The 22,795-nt window shown below is 42.6% G+C and overlaps 1 protein-coding gene across 2 annotated transcripts in view; it reads right to left on the bottom strand.

Moving 5' to 3' along the window:
* DIAPH3 (diaphanous related formin 3) overlaps positions 1 to 22,795 on the bottom strand; it is a 789,152-nt gene that overhangs the window by 294,412 nt on the left and 471,945 nt on the right. For both annotated transcript variants that reach the window (XM_069758173.1, XM_069758174.1), the window contains exon 24: positions 9,414 to 9,579. In XM_069758173.1, coding sequence (XP_069614274.1) covers positions 9,414 to 9,579 — 166 coding nt within the window. The remainder of the gene's footprint in view (positions 1 to 9,413; positions 9,580 to 22,795) is intronic.

Raw genomic sequence — 22,795 nt, 5'->3', positions numbered from 1 at the left:
TGAAGATGCTGCCGGAGGGCTGGAGGTGAAGAACACTCATCATCACTGCTTCCCCATAGCCTTATAGTTCAGGCTAAATAGAGCAGACCAACATTTAAAGCAAGTGAAAAGCAATGTGTCACACACAGGAGAGAAGCAATGTGACCAGAATACAGCAGGCCCATAAAGCTGGAGTTTGCTGCAACGTGAAGCAATATTAAAGGGAACCTGTCAGCAGGATTGGGCTCAGTATGCTACAGAGTGTCAGGTCGGCGCCGTTATACTGATTAAAATTATACCTGGGTTGATAAAAATCCATCTTGTTCTTTAATCTGTATTTGTAGTTTTCAGTTAATTATATGCTCGTTCCCCGGGCGGCCTGTGGGGGGCTTCATCTAGTGCTCTGCTTAGCTATTCATACTGGTGGCTTTGTGACAGGTCACTGAAAAAAATCACATTCAGCAGGCAGGCGCCGGCACCTGTCCTGTAGCATGATCACATCGAAAACATTGATGTAATTATTTTATTTGGTGATAACCATGTATTCAGAAAAAATAAATAAAAAATCTCAATATGGCGCCAGCGCAGTAGCATCTATTGGCGATCCGATAGATTCCACTGAGCAGGTGTCATTTTGCTAGAGGAAAAAAAATGGTTTCCACCAAGATGGCGCCTTGGTGCCGGCGGTGCCTGCACAGCAGTATCTATCGTATCGCCAATACATGCTACTGTGGCAAGCGTGGCTGGTGACATTTTGAGAGACAATTTTATTATCACCAAATAAAATAATAAGGGCATTAACCCCTTTACCCCCAAGGGTGGTTTGCACGTTATGGACCGGGCCAATTTTTACAATTCTGACCAGTGTCCCTTTATGAGGTTATAACTCTGGAACGCTTCAACGGATCCCGGTGATTCTGACATTGTTTTCTCGTGACATATTGTACTTCATGATAGTGGTAACATTTCTTTGATATTACCTGCGTTTATTTGTGAAAAAAACGGAAATTTGGTGAAAATTTTGAAAATTTCACAATTTTCCAACTTTGAATTTTTATACCCTTGCATTAGAGACTCATATCGCACAAATTAGTTAATAAATAACATTTCCCACATGTCTACTTTACATCAGCAACATTTTGGAACCAACATTTTTTTTTGTTAGGGAGCTATAAGGGTTAAAAGTTGACCAGCAATTTCTCATTTTTACAACACCATTTTTTTTTAGGGACAACATCTCATTTGAAGTCATTTTGAGGAGTCTATATGATAGAAAATACCCAAGTGTGACACCATTCTAAAAACTGCACCCCTCAAGGTGCTCAAAACCACATTCAGGAAGTTTATTAACCCTTCTGGTGCTTCACCGGAATTTTTGGAATGTTTAAATAAAAATGAACATTTAACTTTTTTTCACAAAAAATTTACTTCAGCTCCAATTTGTTTTATTTTACCAAGGGTAACAGGGGAAAATGGACCCCAAACGTTGTTGTACAATTTGTCCTGAGTACGCCGATACCCCACATGTGGGGGTAAACCACTGTTTGGGCGCATGACAGAGCTCGGAAGCGAAGGAGCGCCATTTGACTATTCAATGCAAAATTGACTGGAATTGAGAAGGGACGCCATGTTGCGTTTGGAGAGCCACTGATGTGCCTAAACATTGAAACCCCCCACAATTGACCCCATTTTGGAAAGTAGACCCCCTAAGGAACTTATCTAGAGGTGTGGTGAGCACTTTGAGACACCAAGGGCTTCACAGAAGTTTATAATGCAGAGCCGTAAAAATAAAACAAAATTTAATTTCCCCACAAAATTTATTTTTAGCCCCCAGTTTTGTATTTTCCCAAGGGTAACAGGAGAAATTGGACCCCAAAAGTTGTTGTCCAATTTGTCCTGAGTGCGCCGATACCCCATATGTGGGGGGGGGGGGGGGGAACCACTGTTTGGGCGCATGGGAGGGCTCGGAAGGGAAGGAGCGCCATTTGGAATGCAGACTTAGATGTAATGGTCTGCAGGCGTCACATTGCATTTGCAGAGCCCCATATGTACCTAAACAGTAGAAACCCCCCACAAGTGTCACCATTTTGGAAAGTAGACCCTCTAAGGAACTCATTTAGATGTGATGTGAGAGCTTTGAACCCCAAGTGTTTCACTACAGTTTATAACGCAGAGCCATGAAAATAAAAAATCCTTTTTTTACCCACAAAAATTATTTTTTAGCTCCCAGTTTTGTATTTTCCCAAGGGTAACAGGAGAAATTGGACCCCAAAAGTTGTTGTCCAATTTGTCCTGAGTACGCTGATACCCCATATGTTGGGGTAAACCCCTGGTTGGGCACACGGGAGAGCTCGGAAGGGAAGGAGCACTGTTTTACTTTTTCAACGCAGAATTGGTTGGAATTGAGATTGGACGCCCCCTGATGTGCCTAAACAGTGGAAACTCCCCAATTATAACTGAAACCCTAATCCAAACACACCCCTAAACCTAATCCCAACGGTAACCCTAACCACACCTCTAACCCTAATCCCAACCCTATTCCCAACCGTAAATGTAATCCAAACCCTAACCGTAACTTTAGCCCCAACCTTAACCCTAACTTTAGCCCCAACCCTAACTGTAGCCTTAACCCTAGCCCTAACCCCAACCCGAACCCTAACCCTAGCCCTAACCCTAATGGGAAAATGGAAATAAATACATTTTTTAAATTTTTTTTTAATTTTTCCCTAACAAAGGGGGTGATGAAGGGGGGTTTGATTTACTTTTATAGCGGATTTTTTAGCGGATTTTTATGATTGGCAGCAGTCACACACTAAAAGACGCTTTTTATTGCAAAAAATATTTTTTGCGTTACCACATTTTGAGAGCTATAATTTTTCCATATTTTGGTCCACAGAGTTATGTGAGGTCTTGTTTTTTGCGGGACGAGTTGACGTTTTTATTGGTAAAATTTTCGGGCACGTGACATGTTTTGATCGTTTTTTTATTCTGATTTTTGTGAGGCAGAATGACCAAAGACCAGCTATTCATGAATTTCTTTTGGGGGAGGCGTTTATACCGTTCTGTGTTTGGTAAAATTAATAAAGCAGTTTTATTCTTTGGGTCACTACGATTACAGTGATACCTCATTTATATTATTTTTTTTATGTATTGGCGCTTTTATACGATAAAAACTTTTATAGAAAAAATAATTATTTTTGCATCGCTTTATTCTGAGGACTATAACTTTTATTTTTTTGCAGATGATGCTGTGTAGCGGCTCGTTTTTTGCGGGACAAGATGACGTTTTCAACGGTACCATGTTTATTTATATCTGTCTTTTTGATCGCGTGTTCGGCGGTATGCATAATATGATAATAAAGCGTTGTTTTTTGCCTCTTTTTTTCTTACGGTGTTTACTGAAGGGGTTAACTAGTGGGACAGTTTTATAGGTTGGGTCGTTACGGACGCGGCGATACTAAATATGTGTACTTCTGTTTGTTTTTTTAATTTAGATAAAGAAATGAATTTAACCCCTTAGCGACCGCCGATACGCCTTTTAACGGCGGCCGCTAAGGGTACTTAAACCACAGCGTCGTTAATTAATGGCGCTGTGGAAAAAGTGAATAGCGCCCCCCAGAGTCGGATTTTCTCCGGGGTCTCGGCTGCCGGGGGTAGCCGAGACCCCAGAGAACATGATTCGGGGGGTTTTTAACCCACCCCACATTTGTGATCGCCGGTAATTTACCGTTTACCGGCGATCGCAAAAAAAAAAAAAAAACGCAATCTCTTTTTAATTTCTCTGCCCTCCGATGTGATCGCACATCGGAGGACAGAGAAAAGGGGTCCCAGGTAGCCCCCCAATACTTACCTGTCTCCCACGATGCTCCTCGTGGCTCCCGGTGGGCGCCGCCATCTTCAAAATGGCGGGCGCATGCGCAGTGCGCCCGCCGTCCGGCCCCGCGGGAATCTTTGAGGTCTCGGCTGCCGGGGGTAGCCGAGACCCCAAAGAGCATGATCGGGGTCGGTTTTACCGACCCCTGTTTTGCGATCGCCGGTAATTAACTGTTTACCGGCGACCGCAAAGAAAAAAAAGTCAAAGTGTAATTCTCTGTCCTCTGATGTGATCGCACATCAGAGGACAGAGAAATAGGGGGATTCGGGGACCCTGGCATACTCACCTGTGTCCCTGGGTCCTCCTGCTGCTCCTCCTGGCCGCCGGCAAAAGAAAATGGCGGGCACATGCTCAGTGCGCCCGCCATCTGTCTCCATCTGCTGGCCGGCAGGAGAAGAGCAGTTGGTGCTAAAGTTAGGGTTAGGGGTAGGGTTAGGGGTAGGGTTAGGGCTAGGGTTGGGGCTAGGGGTAGGGTTAGGGCTAGGGTTAGGGTAGGGTTAGGGGTAGGGTTAGGGGTATGGTTAGAGGTAGGGTTAGGACTAGGGTTAGGGCTAAGGTTAGGGCTAGGGGTAGGGCTAGGGCTAAATTTAGGGTTAGGGTTGGGGCTAAATTTAGGGTTAGGGTTGGGGCTAAATTTAGAGTTAGGGTTGGCGCTAAATTTAGGGTTAGGCTTCTTTCACACTTACGTCGGTACGGGGCCGTCGCAATGCATCGGCCCGACATACCGACGCACGTTGTGAAAATTGTGCACAACGTGGGCAGCGGATGTAGTTTTTCAATGCATCCGCTGCCCAATCTATGTCCTGGGGAGGAGGGGGCGGAGTTACGGCCACGCATGCGCGGTCAGAAATGGTGGATGCGACGTACAAAAAAACGTTACATTGAACGTTTTTTTGTGCTGACGGTCCGCCAAAACACTGATCCAGTGCACGACGGACGCGACGTGTGGCCATCCGTCACGATCCGTCGGCAATACAAGTCTATGGGCAAAAAACGCATCCTGCGGGCACATTTGCAGGATCCGTTTCTTGTCCAAAACGACGGATTGTGACGGATGCCAAACAACGGAAGTGTGAAAGTAGCCTTAGGGCTAGGGTTAGGGTTGGGGCTAAAGTTAGGGCTAGGGTTGGGGCTAAAGTTAGGGTTAGAGTTGGGATTAGGGTTTGGATTAGGGTTGGTATTAGGGTTAGGGTTGGCATTAGGGTTACACTTGGGATTAGGGTTAGGTTTGGGATTAGGGTTAAGGTTAGGGTTGTGATTAGGGGTGTATTGGGATTAGGGTTAGGTTTGAGGTTAGGGTTGAGATTAGGATTAGGGGTGTGTTGGATTTAGGGTTTTGATTAGGGTTATGGTTAGGGTTGACATTAGGGTTTGTTTTGGGGTAAGGGTTGTGATTATGGTTAGTGATTAGGATTATGGATCAGGTTGGGATTAGGGTTAGGGGTGTGTTGGGGTTAGGGTTGGAGCTAGAATTGGGGGGTTTCCAATGTTAAGGTATATCAGGGGGTCTCCAAACACGATAGCCAATTTTGCGCTCAAAAAGTCAAATGGTGCTCCCTCCCTTCTGAGCTCTGCCGTGCGCCCAAACAGTGGGTTACCCCCACATATGGGGCATCAGCATACTCAGGATAAATTGGACAACAACTTTAGTGGTCCAATTTCTCCTGTTACCCTTGTGAAAATAAAAACTTGGGGGCTACAATATCTTTTTTGTGAAAAAAAAAAATTTTTTATTTTCACGACTCTGCATTCTAAACTTCTGTGAAGCACTTGGGCATTCAAAGTTGTCACCACACATCTCCTTGGGGGGTCTAGTTTCCAAAATGGGGTCACTTGTGGAGGGTTTCTACTGGTTGGGTACATCAGGGGCTCTGCAAACGCAACATAATGCCCGCAGACCATTCTATCAAAGTCTGCATTCCAAAACGGCGCTCCTTCCTTCCGAGCTCTGCCGTGCACCCAAACAGTGGTTTACCCCCACATATGGGGTACCAGCATACTCAGGACAAATTGGACAACAACTTTAGTGGTCCAATTTCTCTTGTTACCCTTGTGAAAATAAAAACTTGGGGGCTAAAAAATCTTTTTTGTGGAAAAAAAAATATTTTTTATTTTCACGACTCTGCATTATAAACTTCTGTGAAGCACTTGGGCATTCAAAGTTCTCACCACACATCTAGATAAGTTCCATGGGGGGTCTAGTTTCCAAAATGGGGTCACTTGTGGGGGATTTCTACTGTTTAGGCACATCAGGGGCTCTCCAAACGCGACATGGCGTCCGATCTCAATTCCAGCCAATTCTACATTGAAAAAGTAAAACGGCACTCCTTCACTTCCAAGCTCTGCGGTGCGCCCAAACAGTGGTTTACCCTCACATATGGGGTATCGTCGTATTCAGAAGAAATCGCACAACAACTTTTGTGGTCTAATTTCTCCTGTTACCTTTGTGAAAATAAGAATTTGTGGGCGAAAATATCATTTTTGTGTAAACAAAAGCGATTTTTTTTATTTTCACGGCTCTACGTTATAAACTTCTGTGAAGCAATTGGGGGTTCAAAGTGCTCACCACACATCTAGATAAGTTCCTTAAGGGGTCTAGTTTCCAAAATGGTGTCACTTGTGGGGGGTTTCCACTGTTTAGGCACATCAGGGGCTCTCTAAACGTGACATGGCGTCCGATCTCAATTCCAGCCAATTCTGCATTGAAAAAGTCAAACGGCGCTCCTTCACTTCTAAGTTCTGCGGTGCGCCCAAAAAGTGGTTTACCCCCACATATGGGGTATTGGCGTATTCAGGAGAAATTGCATAACAAAATTTATGGCTACATTTCTGTTTTTACACTTGTGAAAATAAAAAAAATGGTTCTGAATTAAGATGTTTGCAAAAAAAAGTTAAATGTTCATTTTTTCCTTCCACATTGTTTCAGTTCCTGTGAAGCACATAAAGGGTTAATAAACTTCTTGAATGTGGTTTTGAGAACCTTGAGGGGTGTAGTTTTTAGAATGGTGTCACACTTCATTATTTTCTATCATATAGACCCCTCAAAATGACTTCAAATGTGATGTGGTCCCTAAAAAAAAAAATGGTGTTGTAAAAATTAGAAATTGCTGGTCAACTTTTAACCCTTATAACTCCCTAACGAAAAAAAATTTTGTTTCCAAAATTGTGCTGATGTAAAGTAGACATGTGGGAAATGTTATTTATTAACTATTTTTCATGACATATCTCTCTGATTTAAGGGCATAAAAATACAAAGTTTGAAAATTGCAAAATTTTAAAAATTTTCGCCATATTTCCGTTTTTTTCATAAATAATCACAAGTAATATCGAAGAAATTTTACCACTAACATGAAGTACAATATGTCACGAAAAAACAATCTCAGAATCAGCGGGATCCGTTGAAGCGTTCCAGAGTTATAACCTCATAAAGTGACAGTGGTCAGAATTGCAAAAATTGGCTCGGTCATTAAGTACCAAATTGGCTCTGTCACTAAGGGGTTAAGGGAATAATATATATTTTTTTCATTATTCAGGAATTTTTTTTTTTTTTTTCTTACACGTGTGGAATTTTTTTTTTTAACATTTTTACTTTGTCCCAGGGGGGGACATCACAGATCGGTGATCTGACAGTTTGCACAGCACTCTGTCAGATCACCGATCTGACTTAGAGCAGTGCAGGCTTCACAGCGCCTGCTCTGAGTAGGCTCTGTGAAGCCACCTCCCTCCCTGCAGGACCCGGATGCCGCGGCCATCTTGGATCCGGGCCTGGAGCAGGGAGGGAGGGAGGGAGGTAGGGAGACCCTCGCAGCAACGCGATCACATCGCGTTGCTGCGGGGGTCTCAGGGAAGCCCGCACGGAGCCCCCTCCCTGCGCGATGCTTCCCTATACTGCCAGCACACCGCGATCACGTTTGATCGCGGTGTGCCGGGGGTTAATGTGTCAGGAGCGGTCCGTCACCGCTCCTGGCACATAGTGCCGGATTTTAGCTGTGATAGGCCCCCGTGAGCGCGGCCGATAGCGCTGGACGTACTATTCCGTCCTTGGGAAGTAGGGCACACCCCACATGGACGGAATAGTACGTCCAATGGTAGAAAGGGGTTAAAGATGTGATCATGCAACAGCAGCAGAGCCTGCCTTCTGAATTTGATTTTTATCAAAATACATTATATTCAGCATGTAGAATAGAGGGCGGGTCACTGAGGTCATTCCTCAGTGACCTGTCATAAGCCCTACAGTTGACTAAGCAGAGTACCACATATAGCCGCCCCCACAGGCCGCCTCGGAGCACAAGAATCTCATTAACTGAGAAATGAAAATAAAAATTAAACAACAACCATAAGACGGATTTCATCAACCCAGGTATCATTTTAATCAGTATAATGGCTCCGACCTGACACTGTCTGTAGATTACTCTGCACAATTCTGCTAACAGGTTCCCATTAACAAATCACAAAAAGAATGCCACTCACTGAGAAAATCATGTGAGGGGTCATTAAGAGAAACAAGAAAAAAAAAAGGAGTCTTTCAGTGATTTTGGTTTTGTCAATGTACTTTTTTTTTTTAAATTGTGATATGAACGGCAACATGACCACAAAGTGTAAATCAACTCTTAGAGCCCCTAGGTGTTCCTAGAGTTTAGCAGCACCTGGGGTCTGGCATCCACTTACCTTCCACATTCTTCAATGAAATAACACACACGTGTTGTCAGTCTCATGCGACAAATAATATAGTAAAGCAAAATGTGAACATTCAACAATAGGTGATTGACTTTTATGTTTTAAAGGCGGCTTTTCGTTTCCACTGGGTTCTCCTGTTTCTTCCTACACTCCCAAGACATACTGATAGGGAATTTATATTGTGAGCTCCAATGGGGACAGTGATAATGATGGCTTTCATTAATGGAATTAATGGAGATATGTAGGTGAAAATGAATATGATATAGCTATGACGTGTCATTTTTTTAGTCGTTCTGGTCTTCATTTACCTGAATAGCTGAGGTGTGGGTTAATTACACAGGGTGGCAGGAACCCTGCTTTGACTTACGGACAACCTGTCACCGGGTCAAATGTGGACAGCTTTTGCTCATTTTATTCTATGCTTAATTCATCAGTATTAAGATTTATTTATTTTTAAAAAATCTACTTTATGGTTCCAGAGATGTAGGCCTTTTTATTTAGTGCCAATTTTTAAGGTCTTCAGCACGGGGGCATTGCTCGCAGGGTAATAATGCAAAGCAGCCTACATACACGTCCACAGAGAATACTGTGAACAAATTTAGTAAACTAAATGTGAATCAGCATAATGTCTGTACTTATTCAAGATCCAATGCCACTAAATGGTGCTAAAATCCTACAACGGAGTCCAGCTCTTAACGCTTTCTTAGCTCTCCGATTTTACGTATATATAAGAATTGATGACTTGCTCTGTCGCTTTTTCATTTTTACACCGTGAAGACAAGCAGCAGCTTTGTTAACCTTGATGCCTTTACCGTGTTGTTTTTTTTCCCCTTAACAAATAAGTTATCAAAAATGAAGATTATAAAAGTGCAAAACTACGTACCACAAACATGGTCCTGAAGTTATTCAGGTCGGTGAAGAACTCCTCCACAGAAACCTTCTTTGCATCTAGAACATAATATTCCATGACACTTTGATAGAGCTTCTCCATGTTTTCGTACATTCGTGACAGCTTCTTAAATTGCTCTCTTGCGCATACAGTGAAACTGTGAATTGCTGTTAAGGTATTTACTAACCAAGTGAAAACACATATGTAGAAGTAACCTGCCACATAAATCACGCACTACAGTGTTAGCTTTTATACAGAATTTACAGTGTTAGGCAGATGGAGTAAAAACGCTGAAAAATAAAAATGCCTTCAAAAACAGAAGTTCTAATGCTTTAGTTTCATCAATTAAAATGCAAAGTGACCAAAAGGGAAATAAAAATTAAATCAATATTTGGTGTGAACCCCCCCCACCAAAAAAAAAACAAAAAAAAAAACAAAACAAAAAGAAAACCTTTGCCTTCTAAACAACATCAATTAATCGAGGTACACTTGCACACAGTTTTTTAAGAACTTGGAGGGGGGATTGTTCCAAATATCTTGACGTAGGTTTCTGCAAATTCTACTGTCCCTTCAGACAGACTGCAAGTTCTTGAAATCAGGGATCTGTTGGAGCCATCTCATCATTTCCAGGACTCCTTTTTCTTCTTTATGCTGAAGATAGTTCTTAGTGACATTGGCTATATGTCGGAGGTCGTTGTCCTGCTGCAGAATAAATTTGGAGGCAGACACCTCCCTGATGGAACTGCATAATGGGTAAGAATTCGCCAGAATTTATCAGCATTGAGGACACAAAAAAACACTTTTGGCCAGAATTCTTCAAACTGTAGATGGGTGTAGCACGGTCTCATTTGTTGCTACTAGTACTGAGATGATGGTGCTGCCGGACATCTTTTCATTTAAAAGGGAAGCATGATGTGTCTTATCTGCTGCACCAAGTTTCCTTAGCCGACCAAGCATCCACTGTCCTCATGTTTGCCCATTTAGGCTACTTTCACACTGGCGTTTTTTGCCAGACGTCGCAATGCGTCGTTTATGGCAAAAAACGCATCCTGCAAATTTGTTTGCAGGATGCGTTTTTGCCCCATAGATTAACATTAGCGACGCATTGCGACGCTTTGCCACACGTCGACGGTTGTGCCGTGTTGTGGCGGACCGCCGGGAGCAAAAAACGTTACATGTAAACGTTACATGTAACGTTTTTTGCTCCTGACGGACCGCTTTCTCCGACCGCACATGCGCGGCCGGAACGCCGCCCCCACCTCCCCGCACCTCACAATGGGGCAGCGGATGCGCCGGAGAAATGCATCCGCTGCACCCGTTGGGCAGTGCATCAAACGCTAGCGTCGGAATCTCTGCCCGACGCATTGCAACAGGGAGATTCCGACGCTAGTGTGGAAGTAGCCTAATTGATGTTTCTTCAAAAGTGCTTCAGCAGCACATACTGAAATCCCGGTTTACTGTTAAATCTTTGGATGGAAGAAACCTTGCAGTATAAATACCTTGTGCCATGGGCTGACCTGCAACATAAAACGGTCTTCCACATTCTCACCTTTGTAGCAAACTTGGCTTCCTTGGCCAGTTTAAGCTTACTACACAACTGTTTCGGTTTATGACTATTTGAACCTACATTCGAAAATGATGATAATTATGACCAGTTTGTACTGGTTACTCGTACAACTAAACAAAATCTGTGACTTTGTGTAAGTGTGCCTAAAAGAATAGCTGCTGTTTCAAATATTGATTTGATTCCTGTTTTGTTCAATTTCTTTGAATTTTCATTGATAAAAAAAGTATAATTTCTGTTATTTTGGAAAGTATTTTTAAAAGATTGCACAATACTGTACATATATACATAATACATATACACTAATATAAGCGTAGTATTCACAATTACACATTGAGCTAAAACATATTGGCATTAGAAGGGAAGTTATCATGAGACAAACTTTGTCACCTTAAGTAATCCCTGGAAACTTCTACGTTACCAATTAGACTAAGCATAAGCAGTGTACACCATCATGAATAGTAACTTAAAAAAAGCATTTCAAGACAACTAGTCTTTGTATCTATTACAATACAAATTATAGAAGGAGGAACATCGGCTGTCATGTTTGTAATACTCGCCTTGCTATTGAGCTGTCATGCAGCGAGCTGGGGCTAAATTGCAGAATATATGATCACTCACAAGTTTTCTTTCAGGTGCTAAGAAGCTAAAAATATCAAACCGTTTCTACAATAGTAGTCAGATAATGTTGGAAAGATCAGAATATAAAGAAATTAACCTGCAAAATACCAGTTTCCAGACAACTTTATGCCTCACAACAGAACTGCGGTAACATACCTTAGGATCGGGTCACGATTTGTAACACATTGTGGCAATTGCTACAATTGTTCATTTGTTGAATAGAGAGTCAGCACAAAGTGGCTTTTCAAACCAAACAAGCATACGCACTCCGCGGCCGTGCAGTTCAGTGCACCTCCCCACCTACAGTTTGCTATCAATGTCCACTATCATCTTACTCCTGTAAAGCCAGACCTGTAAATTAATGGGAACCTGTCATGTGAAAAAAAACCTTATTAACCTGCAGATATGTGGTTATTCTTAACCCCTTAGTGACGGAGCCAATTTTTTGAAATCTGACCAGTGTCACTTTATGTGGTAATAACTCTGCAAAGCTTCAACAAATCCCAGTGATTTTGAGACTGTTTTTTCGTGACACATTATACTTTATGATAATGGTAAATTTAGGTCAATATGTTTCGTGTTTATTTATAAAAAATATCAAAAATTTGAGAAAAATGTTAAAAAATTAGCAATTTTCTAAATTTGAATGATTATCTCTTTAACCCCTATCTGACCTCGGACGGGATAGTACGTCCGAGGTCAGATCCCCTGCTTTGATGCAGGGCTCCGCGGTGAACAGCTGACATGTGCCCGTAATAGGCGCGGGCAGAATCGCGATCTGCCCGCACCTATTAACAAGTTAAATGCCGCTGTCAATCGCAGACAGCGGCATTTAACTACCGCTTTCGGCCGGGCGGCCGGAAATGACGTCATCGCCGACCCCGGTCACATTATCGGGGGTCGGCGATGCGTCAGGATGGTGACCATAGAGGTCCTAAAGACCTCTATGGTTACTGATGACCGGTGGCTGTGAGCGCCACCCTGTGGTCGGCGCTCACAGCACACCTCCATTTCTACTACATAGCAGCGATCAGCAGATCGCTGCTATGTAGCAGAGCCGATCGTGTTGTGCCTGCTTCTAGCCTCCCACGGAGGCTACTGAAGCATGGCAAAAGTAAAAAAAAAAAAGTTACAAAAAATGTGAAAAAAATAAAAAAAATATAAAAGTTTAAATCACCCCCCTTTCGCTCCAATCAAAATAAATCAATAAAAAAAATCAAATCTACACATATTTGGTATCGTCGCGCTCAGAATCGCCCGATCTATGAATTAAAAAAAAGCATTAACCTGATCGCTAAACGGCGTAGCGAGAAAAAAATTCGAAACGGCAGAATTACGTTTTTTAGGTCGCCGCGACATTGCATTAAAATGCAATAACGGGCGATCAAAAGAACGTATCTGCACGAAAATGCTATCATTAAAAACGCCAGCTCGGCACGCAAAAAATAAACCCTCAACCGACCCCAGATCATGAAAAATGGAGACGCTACGAGTATCGGAAAATGGCGCAATTTTTTTTTTTTTTTTTTAGCAAAATTTGGAATTTTTTTTCACCACTTAGATAAAAAAAATAACCTAGTCATGTTAGGTTTCTATGAACTCGTACTGACCTGGAGAATCATAATGGCAGGTTAGTTTTAGCATTTAGTGAACCTAGCAAAAAAGCCAAACAAAAAACAAGTGTGGGATTGCACTTTTTTTGCAATTTCACAGCACTTGGAATTTTTTTCCCGTTTTCTAGTACACGACATGCTAAAACCAATGATGTCGTTCAAAAGTACAACTCGTCCCGCAAAAAATAAGCCCTCACATGGCCAAATTGACGGAAAAATAAAAAAGTTATGGCTCTGGGAAGGAGGGGAGTGAAAAACGAACACGGAAAAACGAAAAATCCCAAGGTCATGAAGGGGTTAATCCAGATGGTCATACCACAGCAAACCATTAATAAATACCGTATATACTCGAGTATAAGCCGAGATTTTCAGCCCAAATTTTTGGGCTGAAAGTGCCCCTCTTGGCTTATACTCGAGTCACGGTGGGTGGCAGGGTCGGCGGGTGAGGGGGAGAGGGCGCTGAGGCATACTCACCTAGTCCCAGCGCTCCTGACGCTGCCCCTGCCTGTCACACTGTCTCCGGGTGCCGCAGCTCTTCCCCTGTACAGCGGTCACGTGGGACCGCTCATTAGAGAAATGAATATGGACTCCACTCCCATAGGGGTGGAGCCACATATTAATTCCTCTGAGCGGTGCCAGTGACCGCTGACAGGAAGAGCTGCGGCACCCGGAGACAGTGTGACAGGCAGGGGCAGCGTCAGGAGCGCCAGGACTAGGTGAGTATTTTATATTCACCTGTCCACGTTCCACACGCCGGGCACCGCTCCGTCTTCGCGTCCTTTTGCACTGACTGTTCAGGTCAGAGGGCGCGATGACGCATATAGTGTGCGCGCCGCCCTCTGCCTGATCAGTCAGTGCAGAGAGACGCCGGGACCGCACGCCGGGAGCTGCAAGCAAGAGAGGTGAGTATGGCATTTTTTTTTTTATTATTGCAGCAGCAGCAATGGCACAGCTTTATACGGAGCATCTATGGGGCAAGAATGAACGGTGCAGAGCACTATATGGCTCAGCTATGGGGCAAGAATGAACGGTGCAGAGCACTATATGGCACAGCTATGGGGCAATAATGAACGGTGCAGAGCACTATATGGCACAGCTATGGGGCAAGAATGAACGGTGCAGAGCACTATATGGCACAGCTATGGGGCAATAATGAACGGTGCGGAGCACTATATGGCACATCTATGGGGCAATAATGAACGGTGCGGAGCACTATATGGCACAGCTATGGGGCAATAATGAACGGTGCAGAGCACTATATGGCACAGCTATGGGGCAATAATGAACGGGGCAGAGCACTATATGGCACATCTATGGGGCAATAATGAACGGTGCAGAGCACTATATGGCACAGCTATGGGGCAATAATGAACGGTGCAGAGCACTATATGGCACAGCTATGGGGCAAGAATGAACGGTGCAGAGCACTATATGGCACAGCTATGGGGCAATAATGAACGGTGCAGAGCACTATATGGCACAGCTATGGGGCAATAATGAACGGTGCAGAGCACTATATGGCACAGCTATGGGGCAATAATGAACGGTGCAGAGCACTATATGGCACAGCTTTCTATGGTACATCTATGGGGCAATAATGAACGGTGCAGAGCACTATATGGCACAGCTATGGGGCCATAATGAACGGTGCAGAGCACTATATGGCACAGCTTTCTATAGTACATATATGGGGCAATAATGAACGGTGCAGAGCACTATATGGCACAGCTATGGGGCCATAATGAACGGTGCAGAGCACTATATGGCACAGCTATGGGGCAATAATGAATGGCGCAGAGCACTATATGGCAAAGCTATGGGCCAATAATGAACTGTGCAGAGCACTATATGGCACAGCTATGGGGCAATAATGAACGGTGCAGAGCACTATATGGCACAGCTATGGGGCAATAATGAACGGTGCAGAGCACTATATGGCACAGCTTTCTATGGTACATCTATGGGGCAATAATGAACGGTGCAGACCACTATATGGCACAGCTATGGGGCCATAATGAACGGTATGGAACATGTATTTTTATTTTTGAAATTCACCGGTAGCTGCTGCATTTTCCACCCTAGGCTTATACTCGAGTCAATAAGTTTTCTCAGTTTTTTGTGGCAAAATTAGGGGGGGGTCGGCTTATACTCGGGTTGGCTTATACTCGAGTATATACGGTAACATTTCCCACATGTCGGCTTTACATCAGTTCCCTTTGTAAAATGTTATTTTATTTTGTTAGCATTTTAGGAGGTTTAATAATGTAGCAGCAATTTTTCATTTTTTCAAGGAAATTTACAAAATTTATTTTTTTAGGGACTTATCCATGTTTGAAGTGACTTTAGGGGTCTCATATATTGGGAAACCCCCAAACGTGATACCATTTTAAAAACAGCACCCCCTGACATATCGAAAACTGCTGTCAGGTAGTTTATTAACCCTTCAGGTGCTTTACAGGAATTAATGCAAAGTGGTATGACAGAAATGAAAATGTGTATTTTTACCACCTAAATGCCTCTAACTTCTGAACAGATTACTACAGCCATCAGACTAAGGCCGCTATTTGGTCATGAATTGCCACGGCAAACATCAGGACCACAAAATCATGATCTGAAGGGCACCAATTTGGATAAAGAGGAAGCCCTCACACTCTGTTAACCATTTATAATGAAGTAGTCACTATTGACAGCAGCATCTAAGGGGTTAAACAGATTTGGACGGTGCAAACACTGATTGTGGCCAATACAGAAAGTTGTCAGCTATAGTGCACAACCGACAGATGCTTTATTGTTACCTGTATGGGGAGGCTATTCTCTTATATGTCAGGTCAGTTAAAAGGCGTATTGGCTGTCATTAAGGGGTTAAAGTTGATAGAGTTCTGAACTTTATTCCTCCTGGAGGTCTCCGGCTTTCAGTCACAGAGGTGCTGCCTCAGTACACAGTGAGCTTTGGCAGTAAGCACTCCGGATCTACAGTGCTGGGCCTGCTGTCACTCAGTGCCAGGGCATGGTGACTGAAGCTGTGCCTCTATGACTGAAAGCCCGAGGCTGCCAGGAGCAAGAAGTTAATTTCCTCCTGCTAGCCAGGATTTCAGTGTGGCAGCCATACTGTGTCACAATACTGTTAACCTACAGATTAATCCGTTATCTGCAGGTTAATAGTGTTTTTCACATGACAGATTGCCTTTAAGGTAAAGGGTGGAGATGCAAACCAAATAGGTAGAAAACTGTACTGAACTGTTTGGTCATGCCGAGTCCAGGGTTTGAACAGAATTTGTGCTTTTAGTTTGTATGGTTTTATGCTGGGAAATCTGTCAGCTCTCCTGACATGTCTATGTTAGTAAATACTAGTATCCTTTAGCCAAAATGTTTATTTTTGCTGTTCCTGTATCATTCATCCTAGAAATGTATGCATAAAAAGAAAACAAGACGTTATCATCTACAACACAGTCTAAGACTTTCTTTGTGATAGTAATGCTGCTTTTTGGTTCATGACAAAAAAATGGGGGAAAAATGCTGAAAAAAAATTGTAAACTACCTTTCGATACCATTTATAGCAGATCTTAACAAAACAAACATTATACATTTATTAAATTGCTTAACCTCTAAGTTTTCTTACCTACTGGCTCAGTGACGTGTAAATCAACAAACTGAGCCTTATTAACCATCCCCTGGGCCAGTGTGGCTTCTACACCTCAACCCTGCTCTCTGTTGATTGGCTGCAGTGGTGGCTGTATCACACTTCAACTGCAGCCTATCAACAGAGACTGGTGCAGCGGTGTAGAGGCAGCGCTGGTCCCATGGAGGAGAAGTAAAGCTCAGTTTGCAATTGTACACAACACTGAGCCTGTGGTCTAAAAGTACATGAAAGTGAACACCCCTTTCAAATACTTAAACTGAGCAGCTTCTACAGAACAGTGTGAAATCTCTGCAGCTGCAGGGAGGAGGGACACTGAGGAGAGAGATCAATCAGGCTAGGTGGGTGGAGAATGAGTTCAATGGTCGTAGGATTATACAACGATCTTGACAGATTGTCTAAGTAAATACAACATCCTTTTCAGGTGTAAAATATTTAATATATCCCATTTCCATAGTGACATTTGGTGCTAGGTCCACTTTAAGGTTTGCTCATAAGCCATTTTATGAATTGTAAATTAACATTCTCTAATGGATAAACATTTGTTAGCATTAGGGAACAACTGTCTTTAAAGCTACCAATGAGGCTATTAATAAGTGTAATGGCAGCATGTCTGCTTGGTTATTTATGAATTATACCACAAGGTCTCATTCCCTTTGTAATAAATATGTGCTTTTAAAACTATTAATGCACTTTTCATGGCCATGAAATAAAATATTAATTGCTGTATTATGAATTATTTCAGACTTGCATGTTCATTTACAATATTTAGATTTCCCATTTAGCTGTAGGTTGAGCAGTAAGGGATGTAACATTAGGAACCCTTCTGACCTTTCCAATTACCGTACTTGTTGTCTCAGTCAAAAAGTGCTGAACATTCTCCTTAACAGATCTTTGTTTTCTTGGGTATTATTATGACAAGTTATGTTTTGCGATTCTTCATCATTTTGGCCAACATTTCTTATACTGTTTCAGGAAGATTTGGACTGTACCTTGCAGCCAGCCAAAACTGATGACCTGACACTATACCAATAGATAAAAAAAAACACTAGGAGGCATTACAGCTCCAGTGTTTTGCGGTGGAATTATTAGGACTTTATGTCGAATTTGCTGCAGAATTCAGCACATAAAATTAAACATTTATAGGGAACCTGACAGTTGATATAAGTCAGCCAGGTATGTTGGACTGTAACGCTATAGAATAGATAGATACTGATGACTGGATCATGGAGTGTTTTTGAATGCTCCTACTTATTATATTGATGGCTGGACCATACAAGAAAACCATTTTATCTTTACCAAACATCTGACATGTGGTCATTATTTGTGAAACGCATGCGTCAGGTGTTTGGTGGGCAAACCTCTGTTGGCACTCCAGTCTTATATGCTATGTGGATATACAGTATATGTGATATTACTTTACCATTAATAACTTGTAGGTACACTCCCTAATTTTACTATTCTATATAAGTAATTGGTGCCTCCTTACTATTAGCACTCACGCATTGGCTCACCCGTCAAATTTGTTAGAACTTCTGTCATTATTCATGGTTTTAAAATAAGCATTTTCATTGTCGGTGTGGTGGGTCTCCAGTAGTCATTCTTGAGGTACAGTACATTTTACTATGTACTCCATCATGTACTTTCACAGCATTTAAATTGGGCCAAGATCTAAACGTTGCTACACCTTTCTTTTCCAACACATTCTTTTTCAGTCACTTGTGACATAGATTTGTTGGTGTGCTTGGGATCATTGTCATGTTACCAGGACCAATTTCAGCCAAGTTTTCGCTTTTAGATACATGTCTTCACATTTAACGCTAAAATACTTTGGTATACATATAAGTTCATGGTTGTCAATGACTGCCAGATGCCAGGAAAAAAATAAAAAACAACTGGTTTTCAATAAATGTGGAACAGGACTTTATAGCCAAGAGTATCCACTTTGGTATCATCTGTCCAAAGGATCCTGTTCCAGAAATCCTATGGTTTGTCCAGATGCAAGTTTGTAAACCTTAATCATACTGCCTTCTACTTTGGAGAGAGAAGAGGCTTTCTTCTGACAACCATTCCAAACAGGCCATACTTGTTCAGTGTTTTTAATTGTACAGTCATTTACTTGTAAAATGTAAAATGCTGAGATCCTTAGAGTCTGAGCAATTGCTTTTCCATTTTCTACAATTTCTCTGAGCATTGCACTACTTGGCCTTGGGCTTAATTTGCTGTGATGTCCACTCCTGGGAAAACTGTCAACTGTCTTAAATGTTTTCCATTGTGAATAATCTTATTCACTGTAGAATGATGGATTCCAAATTGTTTGGAAATAGCCTTATAACCCTTTCTAGTTTGATAGGCAGCAAAAATTACTCTTTTAAGATTATTGCTAATGTCTTTCCTCCTTGATACGGTGTTCAAATGCTTGAATGTACCTAATAAGCAAACTGACAAAACCCCTGCTTTTAAAGAGATAGTCATACTCGCTGATAAACAAGTCTCACCTGGTAAGTTGCATTCTCTAAAGGTACCGTCACACTCAGCAACTTTCCAACTATCACGACCAGTGATTCGACCTGGCCGTGATTGTTGGAAAGTCCTTGTGTGGTCGCTGGAGAGATGTCACACAGACAGCTCTCCAGCGACCAACGATGCCGAAGTCCCCGGGTAATCAGGGTAAACATCGGGTTACTAAGCGCAGGGCCGCGCTTAGTAACCCGATGTTTACCCTGGTTACCAGCGTAAAAGTTAAAAAAAACAAACACATACTCACATTCCGGTGCCTGTCACGTTCCCGGCGTTCGCTTCCCTGCACTCCTCCTGCATCCTGTGTAAGCGCCGGCCGTAAAGCAGAGCGGTGACGTCAACGCTGTGCTCTGCTTTACGGCCGGCCGGCGCTGACACAGGATGCAAGAGGAGTGCAGGGAAGCGGACGCCGGGGACGTGACAGGCACCGGAATGTGAGTATGTGTTTTTTTTTTTTACATTTACAATGGTAACCAGGGTAAACATCGGGTTACTAAGCGCGGCCCTGCGCTTAGTAACCCGATATTTACCCTGGTTACAAGTGAAGACATCGCTGGATCGGCGTCACACACGCCGATTCAGGGATGTCAGCGGGTGATCCAGCGACGAAATAAGGCGCTGGCCTTCTAGCTCCGACCAGCGATCTCACAGCAGGATCCTGATCACTGCTGTGTGTCAAACACAACGATATCGCTATCCAGGACGCTGCAACGTCACGGATCGCTATCGTTAAGTTGTTCAGTGTGAAGGTACCTTAAGCCTGATGTCTGGGTCAGAAGCACAGACACAAAGGCAATGGTGTAGCAGAGTGGGACTTGATGCACAACAGGTGAATCAGTGAAGACCAGGTTAGCAGGACACCAAACAAGAGGAGCAGGTAACAGAGAAAGTTGAGGCAGATGTGTGTGGCTATACACATAGGAACAGTATTTGTATAGTAAATTTGTATTTTGTGGCAGAGAAGCAGTTAGTCACAGAAATGCAGTCTGGTAACTACCTTAAGGGCATTGGTTAACTACAGTGATTTACCACAAAAGTAAATGCAAACTGGAAATGCCTTTTAAGAGTTGAATGTCCCCATGATTGCAAAAGCCAGATGTGAGCAGGACTGAAAACAGTTGCAAGGAGTTGGTAACTTGTGTGCCAAGAGGTGGTTGATGTGGACTATACCTAGTAAGCTAAATGGAAACAATGCTGGTTGTAACATGATTGACAGGAATAGAAGAGCAAACAATAGACAACTGGCTGGTTCTCAGCCAAGTGAATTGAACTAAAACAGACCAATTTGAGGCAACTGTGGACAATGCAATTTAATACCCAAGCAACGGACCACTACCAGAGGCGACCTCAAAAGACATTGTTCAAGACCAATTCTATTGACACAGTACGGAACTAGATGGCATAGTGTAACTATAAATCTCTTCTTCTAGCCAGAGTATAAAGTCAACGGCAGGATGGACATGAGCTGGCTCATCAAACACGCTACGGAAGGCAGATAGCAAAGAAAGTAGAGAATGCATCATAAGATCATCTAATTCTCATATCTGTGTCATCCTAGACATCTATAGAAAAGGAAGAGAAAATATGTGCCACTTTCAACTGGTCAGGAAAAAATTGGGGACAATGTTTAAACTTATTCATGCATTGGTTATCAGATCTGCAGCAGGCCTTAGGGTTATCATCAAAATGAGCAGAAGATGCACATGTGGAAATGTATATCAATAATAATATCAAAGATGTGAGAGTGGTTGTAGCAGGGGTTAGGAGATCTGAAGTCTAATAACAGAAGTTTGAGGCAATGCATCCAAACGAGCCTAAAGGTCATGCACCACTTGGATGATCTCCAGTTACAGAAAGTTGCATAACAAGTCCAGATATCCTCCAGATCCAAATGCAATGGTGTTGATGCCACTGCATTTTTATAATCCACGGATTGTGTATGTTAGTAAATCCGCGAGGACCAGAACAGCAGGGTATTCAGTACAGCAGACAAACAAGCAGAACAGAGCCATGTGTATGGATACACGACTGAAATGTACCTTTAGAAGATACTACCGTATATACTCAAGTATAAGCTGACCCGAGTAAAAGGCGACCCCCCCTAATTTTGCAACAAAAAACTGGGAAAACTTATTGACTCAAGTATAAGCCTAGGGTGGAAAATGCAGCAGCTACCGGTAAATGTAAAAAATAAAAATAAATACCAATAAAAGTAAAAATAATTGAGACATCAGTAAGTTAAGTGTTTTTGAATATCCATATTGAATCAGGGGCCCCATATTATGCTTTATACAGTTCATGATAGGCCCCATAAGACGCTCCATACACAATATGCCCCATAAAATTGATGCTGGGCCCCATAAGATGTTCCATATTAAAATATGCCCCATATAATGCTGCACAAATGTTGATTATGGCCCCATAAGATGTTCCATATAACAATGTGCCCCATATAATGCTCCATACAGTTCATCATGGCCCCATAAGATGCTCCATATAAAAATGTGCCACATATAATGCTCCATACAGTTCATTATGGCCCCATAAGATGCTCCATACAACAATGTCCACATATAATGCTCCATGCAGTTCATAATGGCCCCATAGATGCTCCATATAACAATGTGCCACATAAAATGCTGCTGCTGCAATAAAAAAAAAAAGGCATACTCACCTCTCGTCGCTGCCTGCTGCTCCTCAGCGTCCCGTCTCTCTGCACTGACTGTTCAGGCAGAGGGTGGTGCACACACTAAAACGTCATCGCGCCCTCTGACTTGAAGAGTTACTGCAGAGGATGCGGAAGACGGGGTGGCGGTGAACGAGGGAAGGTGAATATGAAAGCAGTTAATACAAGAGAAGATAGTATTCTGCTACAGATGGATCTGGATAAGTTGGAAACTTGGGCTGAAAGGTGGCAGATGAGGTTTAACAATGATAAATGTAAGGTTATACACATGGGAAGAAGGAATCAATATCACCATTACACACTGAACGGGAAACCACTGGGTAAATCTGACAGGGAGAAGGACTTGGGGATCCTAGTTAATGATGCCAGTACCAGGCAGCAGCTGCCAAGGCAAACAGGATCATGGGGTGCATTAAAAGAGGTCTGGATACACATGATGAGAGCATTATACTGCCTCTGTACAAATCCCTAGTTAGACCGCACATGGAGTACTGTGTCCAGTTTTGGGCACAGGTGCTCAGGAAGAATATAATGGAACTAGAGAGAGTACAAAGGAGGGCAACAAAATTAATAAAGGGGATGGGAGAACTACAATACCTAGATAGATTAGCGAAATTAGGATTATTTAGTCTAGAAAAAAGACGACTGAGGGGCGATCTAATAACCATGTATAAGTATATAAGGGGACAATACAAATATCTCACTGAGGATCTGTTTATACCAAGGAAGGTGACG

Source organism: Ranitomeya imitator, chromosome 3, assembly GCF_032444005.1.
Source record: "Ranitomeya imitator isolate aRanImi1 chromosome 3, aRanImi1.pri, whole genome shotgun sequence".
NCBI lineage: Eukaryota > Metazoa > Chordata > Amphibia > Anura > Dendrobatidae > Ranitomeya > Ranitomeya imitator.
This window is presented reverse-complemented; position numbering and strand designations above follow the sequence as displayed.